Source organism: Triticum aestivum, chromosome 3B (genome assembly GCF_018294505.1).
Source record: "Triticum aestivum cultivar Chinese Spring chromosome 3B, IWGSC CS RefSeq v2.1, whole genome shotgun sequence".
NCBI lineage: Eukaryota > Viridiplantae > Streptophyta > Magnoliopsida > Poales > Poaceae > Triticum > Triticum aestivum.
Genome location: NC_057801.1, coordinates 554,612,747 through 554,620,528, shown reverse-complemented (window position 1 = coordinate 554,620,528; position 7,782 = coordinate 554,612,747). Strand labels below are relative to the sequence as shown.

Below are 7,782 nucleotides of genomic sequence, written 5' to 3'. Positions count from 1 at the left end.
TTCTCTACACTCCCGCTAATGGGCCGGCCTGTAGGCGAGGAATATATATTATACTGCTCGTGGCGGGCGATATATATATATATATAGCTATCGCGCAGAAAACAAAAAAATTCAAGAAGGCCGAACACGAAATTAAACTGGGCCACGTCCCTACCTAGCGCGCCGGCATCTGGCCCGCATGCCTGTGGCCTGCCCCCCTCCGAAACAAAACGCATCGTCCACGCATATGCCACTCTCCCGAGCCCTGGAGAAATTGCTAGCCGCTGACAAGTGGGGAACAGCTTGCAACAGTCAGCCCCCGAGACCCCGACTCCTCCACCTCCTTCGCCCATCGCCTCGCCGCCGCCTCCCTCGCTCCTCTCCCCTCCCTTCTCGGGCTCGGGCGCCTCCTCCAGTACAGTCAGTCCCCGTCTCCCCTTAAACCCTCGGCGCGAACCCGAGGACCCCTTCCACATTCCTTGCCCCTCTCGCAAGCCCCGCCATGTCCCGCATCGCGAGGTCGCGCCTCGCCCTCACGCTCAGGTCCTCCGCCGCCCCCTTCTCCACCATTTCACCCGCCGCCGCCGGCGCATCCCTCGCTTCGAAGGAGGCGCCTGCCGCCGCCGACGCATCTTCCGCTCCCAAGGAGGCCGCCGCCGCTGGCGATCCCTCCCCGGCACCGCCTTCGGGGGCCCGCAGTTCCTTCGGTCTGCTCAAGGCCGGTATCTTCACCGCTGTCACCGCCGCTCTCGGCGCCACAGGCTATGTCACATACGGTGCGATCTCCGATCCGTATTCCTCCGCAGGATCGCTCGGTTTGGCCTGGTGTCGCGCGTGTGATTCGTAGGGGGTGATTCGTGTTTTCGTCTCTGTAGCTTATTCCGTGGATGAAGTGGATCAGATGACGCGGGAGTTCCGGAAGAACTCGAAGCTCCCAATCAGCGAGGACTTGTCCGGCTTTGAGGTTACATATCATGTTTTTGGGTGCTCGTGTTGTTTTATCCTGTTGTTTGGTCAGTTCCGTACGTGACTGCACAAACATTAAGCAGCAGCATTTTGATGAGATTAGGAAATGTGAACTTGGGATCTGATGAGGTGTGCAATAAACTTGTAACATAGCATGCATGGTAGTAGTATTTTTTGTTGTTGTGATTTGCATCATCCCCTATGTAGGAGCTTACACTTTCTGGAATAAAATATTTGGTTGTTTGGTTCGAGTAGCAAGGAATTGGCATGTATTAGAAGGATGCGGAAATCTTTTGGTCTGGAAGATGATGTTCTATGGGAGGCTTGCATTGTGGTGGTTTGAGAAAACGTAGTGTACATCAATAACTTTCTCCACTAGATATCAACCGTCAATCTTGTCTGACAATAATGACTTTTCATGTGTGCAGAAGTTTAAGGCTACGGCTTATTCAGAAACTATGAAAGGTAGGGACTACTGCACACTCATTCCTTGTCTTTACTGTTACCTCTTGGATACGGATTGCCAAATATCGTCCAGACATTTTCTTCATCCACCTAATGAGCAACTCACTATCCTGTTATGATTGCTTGGTACATAAACTGGCAGCTTCCAGGCAACCTTGGATAGTTTTCCTCACACACCAGTGAATAACCAAGTCTCTTCACTTTTAAGTAGTATACAGTGGCTAGGGAACACGTTTCTTTATTAACAGGAGCTTGCTTATCGTTAGACTGTATGTCTCAAATTATATGTTTTAATTTATTGCGATCAATTTGTATCAAGAGCGTCTGTCATTGGTACTAAAATTGTTGGCTATAATCTATTCAACCTGGCTGTTAATCATTGCATGATAATGTTTGTATAAGCATATTCTAGATTGCTCTACAAATGCACATCACTGGGAAGGAGCATGAGATGAGCTTATTGATTAACCTGACCAGCTAGATAGGCTCTTCAGTTAACATCTACTACTACATTATTTGTTAACTGTCTGCTTATGTTCCTTATCGGTTGAGTCATTCCTTCTTTTTTGCCTGCTTAGTATAAACTGTATGTTCTGTTCTGCAGTTCCTGCTGCTGCTATTGACCTCTACTTGGATGTCAGGAGCCAAATTGAAGATCAAATTCAGGTTACTAAAAAAGATAGACCTTTTGCTATTGGTGATCCATTTTTTATATTGTAAACTATCCGTTCTTTATGATACTAACAATTATACGCACTGCAGGGATTTGTTGAACCATCATCAGAAAAACTCCTTCCAGATCTACCTCCTCAAGAACAGCATGTCTTTACCATAGTTCTGGATCTGAATGAGACTCTTGTATACTCAGATTGGAAGGTGAACTTGTGTTTCCTATGAAGTTTAGAATCTTATTGTTTGCTATGCCTGCCGCTCATGTATTATAAGTGTATGACAATATGAGTAAATCTGTTAATATACCACGAATTAACTAAAGCGAGCTGTACAGAAACTCAAAAGATAAAATATGTAGATTCATTGGTAACACATGGTTGATTTTCTCTCTCTGTATAAGCCTTCCTATTTTAGTTTTATAGCATGCAGGCTTTATTTGTTGCCCCCCCCCCCCCCCCCCAGGTGCTGAATATTGGTTCATCAAGAATTATTTATAATAACTGTTTTCTATATATATTTATAGCGTGAGAGAGGATGGAGGACTTTTAAGAGACCAGGAGTGGATGCCTTTTTGGAGCATCTTGCGAAGTTCTATGAAGTTGTTGTGTATTCTGATCAATTAAGTATGGTAAGTTTTATTCATTAACTATTCAGTGTGTGTGTGTGTGCAAAATCTAACTCAAATGAAACTTTATTACATGTGTAGTACGTTGATCCTGTTATGGAAAGACTGGATACAAAAGGCTGTGTCCGGCACAGGCTATCAAGAGTTGCAACTAAATATGTGAATGGAAAGCACTACCGGGTATGGGGATCTTACCTGCTGCTCCTGTGATTAATTGTGTAGCTCAACACCCATCACTCTAGAAAGTTCGTAAATATGTTACATATTGTGTAGCTCAATTGTGTATGGGGATCTTACCTGCTGCTTCTGTTGTTAATTGTGTAGCTCAATACTCATCAATCTGGAAAGTTCGTTAATATGTTACATATTGGGTGAAACAGTTTATGTTATTGATGCTTTAATTTAAACCCCCCTATCTGTCAGATAAGTCTCATGTATCCTGTGTGATGTCTTTTGAAATGTATAATCTTCCTAGTAATTTAGAAGATGCTAGGCTATATGTTGGCACAACATGGATTGAAATACGTTAAATGCTAGAACTGGTCGCACATACTTTTACTTTTCTTACATCTTGACAAGGTTTGTTATCTGTTGCACAAAATTATTAGCGATCATGACTTACATCATGCATTTTTGTTTTTGATAGAACTTTGAAGTATTTTTTTAGAGTTGTCACATGTTTACACTGTTGTAGTTTATTTTTTTTACAGCACCACTGTGTCACCCCTATAGGTTGGGTTATAGAGACATGCTATTATGCATAGCATGAGTCATGCCTTCTCTTACAAGTTTTTTTTTGGCAACATATAGAGAGTTGCATAGCTTTATGTGCATATATGCTTTTGCACTATTTTGGGGTTTCTAATGACCTTCATGCTGCCACCGATTTTGCGTTGCTGGCACCAGGAGTGTGCTGCTGGCATCATTGCCGTTGGACTGCTGTGGGCCTCCCCCTGTTGACTAGAATGGACCTCCCCCTTGGTGTATAACCAGACTCTGACCCTTAGCCAACTCATTCTAAAGCATAATCCAACCCGGTCCTACCTTGTTAACTGTGGCCTATTTCAAAGTGTCTGGATGCGAGTGCATTAGAGGACCCTAGCCCTTTTAGGCCCTGATGAACTAGGCCTATTACCAGACCTAGTTGGGAGGGGCTGCAATCATCCCATATGTATTGATAGGGCTAAGGCCTCTTGTAGGGGTGTTCAATCATGAATTGGGACAAAATGTCTAACCCGGCTACTTGATAGCCTAGTAGAGTCGTAATTGTATTGACCGGCTTGAGCTATTTGGGCAGTGTGAAAAAATGAGTAGATGGACCGTGGCAGTTTTTGGACGATTTGAGGAAACTGTTTTTGAACACCCCTAGCATCATGTACTGGTTATTTCTCCCCACTTTTTCAGTTACATATTATATGCCTTGAAGTTGTCTAGTCGAAATAAATTCTATAGAGATTAATCATGGAAATTTGTTCATTTTAATACAATCACCTTATGGTAGATCATGCTGCTTATATCTGGTGATTAGTTACTGAATAGTTTGCTGACAATTCCCCATTAGGTCATTCTTTTGGTGATGAATAATGCTTGTTCAATCCTATTGAAATGTGGTAAATATTATTCTAAAAACCTGTCAATATTATAAGGTCTTAGTAACATATTTATTGAGGCAATGTGATCTTTCCTGATTTTTAAAGTATCTGATGTTCTGCAGTGCCATGCAATTGTCCCATCTTACATTATGTTGTCATTTTTTAGGATCTGTCAAAGCTGAATAGAGACCCTGCACGAGTTATTTATATCAGTGGGCATGCTCTTGAGTCATGCCTGCAGCCTGAAAATTGTTTGCCGATCAAACCATGGAAGCTTGAAGCTGAGGACACTCAACTGATTGATCTTATTCCATTGCTTGAATGTAAGACCTATGGAATTGAATTTTTTTCTTCCAGTTTTTGTGTTCTGCTAGGTGTTGCCACCTTTGAATCTTGATAAATTGACAAATCCTGCAGATGTCGCTACGGCAAGAGTTTCTGACATCAGACCTGTCCTTGCATCCTTTGAAGGCCGTGACATCGCTGCTGAATTTCTTGAGCGTTCAAGGTAAGCAATTGTAATTTTATCAGCTACAGGCTTCTAGTTGCTTCCAGATGTAGTGTAGGTAATCTATTTTTGGAATATAAGGTGAATCCAACCTGTTTAATGCTTTCCAAAGCTAACAATTAGTGTTACGACTACAATTTTATGCATCACACCCCATCAGCTTGGCAGAGCTGTTTAGTGACTTGAGTCCGTGCCGCAAAGAAACAAAATATTGGTTGTCACACTAAACTGGGCATCATGCAACAGTTTGTCCAACAAGAAAATAATTTATCAGGTTAAACCAAAGTACACAAACTACTCCTGCCGTTATGATTGGTAGTGATTGTTTTTGTTCTTAACGGGACAAAAAAAGTTGAGAGTTTCCTTGCTCATACTGCCATAACAGAATTTGTGGCCAACCTTAATTTGGTTCAAATTACTGGCATGTATACGCACGACAGGTTTATGACCATGTTATATACTGATGATATATTCTCAATGAAGTCTGCTAAAGGTAGTTTTGACCATATTTTTGAAGCAGACCCATATTTTAGGATGAATTGAACTAAACTTTGCCTTCGACTTGTTTTTAACATTTTCTGGTTGTCCTGGTGAACATGGAGACGCTTAAAATGTTTTAGTTTAATTCTGGTGTACGCTCGCTGCCTTGCTCCTCAGTGAGAGACGTACCATTCGTCCAAAAGTATCAAGCAGTGGACGTAAAGTGGACAAACTACTCGTTACTTAAACAATATATATGTAGCATGTATGAAGCTGAATCATAATTATAACACTGAAGAGCATAGTAACTTCCATAATGCAAGTAAGAGGCTGCAGTCTTGCAGGAATTTTGATAAAAAAAATTAGCACATGCCACTCACTTAAGTTGTGTTTTCAGCTCATACTACCGCGCGCCAGTGAGGCAAGTGGTAGCATATCCTGAAAATCCCCTTTTCCAATGATCTAAAGTCTAAACACATGCAGCAACTGATTGTGTGCATTAGAATGCACTGTTTGATAATCACTCTCTTAGACCCTGCTTGCCAACTTTGAAAAATATGCGTCCGGATTAAATTATAAATGTAAATCAACGTGCACAATAATTAACCTTCAACAACTGCCAGTCACTTGGGGACTGTTTGGTTTCCAGCCGCCAAAGGTTGCCTGACCTAAGGTTAGGCTAGGCGCACATAATTTCTTAGGTGAGTGAGTGTGTTCGGTTAGCTGTCACACTTGTGGCCTGTGACTTTACTAGTCACGTTACTCATGAGTACAGACTAGTTTTTTTTACGACACTGCCCTGAGGGGTAAATCGTTACTTTTTTTGGCTTAGTTGTAGCAAAGTTAGCTTTTAACCAAATAGGCCCTTTGAAATGACCAGGTTTATTGCCAGCATATCATTTTTAATTTTTGTGCTAATTACAAATCAACTCATGTGATGTCAAGTAGATATTATTTCATATGTATAGAGGATTGTTATTTATAAGAATTGAATAAGATATGGATCAAAAGGAAGAACCGATTATATTGGTCTATACTAGTGATCTAAACAGTCTTGTATTAGCTTACAGAGGGAGTACATGTTAATCCACCAATCATATTGGTTTTGTTTCTGAGGGGTGTCTGGTTGATATTTTAGTTTCCAGCTTTTTGTAGTGTACTCCCTCCTTCCATCTATATAGGGCCTAATGCGTTTTTCGAGGCTAACTTTGACCAAATATTAGAGCAATAATATATGACATGCAACTTACACGAAGCACACCGTTAAATTCGTGTGTGAAAGGAGCTTTCAATGATATAACTTTCACATTGTGCATGTCATGTACTATTAATCTTGTCAATAGTCAAAGGCGGTCTTAAAAACACATTAGGCCTTAAATAGATGGAAGGAGGGAGTATAATCGTGGTAGGCTCCAGCAATCAGTTTAGGTGTGAAGTGCTACTTAGCTTGTATTTCAGCGACTATTTAGAGCAATCTTTGACAAAGTGGAGGTTTCCTGAAGTGTTGAAGTGCTGCTTAGCTTCCTTTTTTCCAGACCTAATCTGACGGGATCAGAAGGAAGTTAGGTTTTTACCTTCCTAGGTTGTGGTACTGCTTTAGGAACTTCCTCTGTTGTAGAACTGTAATGCTCGGTGAAGAACTTTTAATGTGTCTGAAATATGAATTGCTAACCACTCAGCCACCAAACTATATATGAACTTGATGGCCCTTCTCAACTTTTGATATTTGCTTATTCACATAGTTGTCCTGGGATCCTTTGTTTAATTAAGAGGTTCTTTATTCATCATTTTGCAGGCGCGTGTTTGAACAAAAACAGCAACATGCGTCTGGACGCATTTGGCGGCGATGATGAATGAATCTGCTGGTAGGGAAGCAGATCATTCCACCAACTTCAATACACCTAGAACTTTTTTTAGAACTGTAAGACTTGTCTTTGTAATTTTGTCAACTTTGATTTCAGAAATCGCCTACTTTTGGTAATTGCATCATGTTTCAATTACTATAGGTGTCTTGGACTGATGTCTGACCAAGCTATATGAGAATTTCATGATCATGCGAGGCGCATGTCAATTTAAAGTTCACTTTGTTGACATTTGACAATATGATAATTTGTTAAAAGGAGCTTCCAGTATTATGTTTCATTGATTGCTGTTACCCAGCAAAAAAAAAAGGTGCGGTTTTACAAGGTCAACTGATGTGGTTTAATAATTGTTTGTTGTGTTATTGGTATTCCCGAACCCTATATGGTGGTAGGTTTACCTCTTTATTTGAACGGCTGATACTGGTCCTGGGAAGCGAAAATTCGTACTTCCTCCAATCAATATGTACTACTGTTTTTGTCAGCTTCAATACCACGCCTTTAAAATGTAAGCACTTATAAAACATGATTAAAAAGGATGGGGGATTTGGATATGTGATTATTGTACCAGATTTCTGTGCACTCTCCTTGTACCTCAAACCCTCCACAAGCGTGTTGGACAGCTCGGTCATCACC

At 41.2% G+C, this 7,782-nt stretch overlaps 1 protein-coding gene across 2 annotated transcripts; it reads left to right on the top strand.

The window, feature by feature from the left end:
- Nucleotides 1–256: 256 nt before the first annotated feature.
- Nucleotides 257–7,447, top strand: LOC123070860 (mitochondrial import inner membrane translocase subunit TIM50). Of its 2 annotated transcripts, XR_006433971.1 has the most exons (11): nt 257–755; nt 855–943; nt 1,374–1,410; nt 2,015–2,076; nt 2,173–2,286; nt 2,606–2,710; nt 2,789–2,887; nt 4,466–4,622; nt 4,717–4,807; nt 7,083–7,208; nt 7,294–7,447. XR_006433971.1 is itself a non-coding variant. In XM_044494240.1 (10 exons), the coding sequence occupies exons 1-10, from the start codon at nt 482–484 to the stop codon at nt 7,135–7,137; spliced, it is 1,083 nt and encodes a 360-aa protein (XP_044350175.1). In that variant the 5' UTR covers nt 258–481; the 3' UTR covers nt 7,138–7,447. The 2 variants fall into 2 exon arrangements, 1 of the variants encoding a protein (XP_044350175.1); XM_044494240.1 differs by having other exon boundaries at nt 258–755; nt 7,083–7,447.
- Nucleotides 7,448–7,782: the final 335 nt, after the last annotated feature.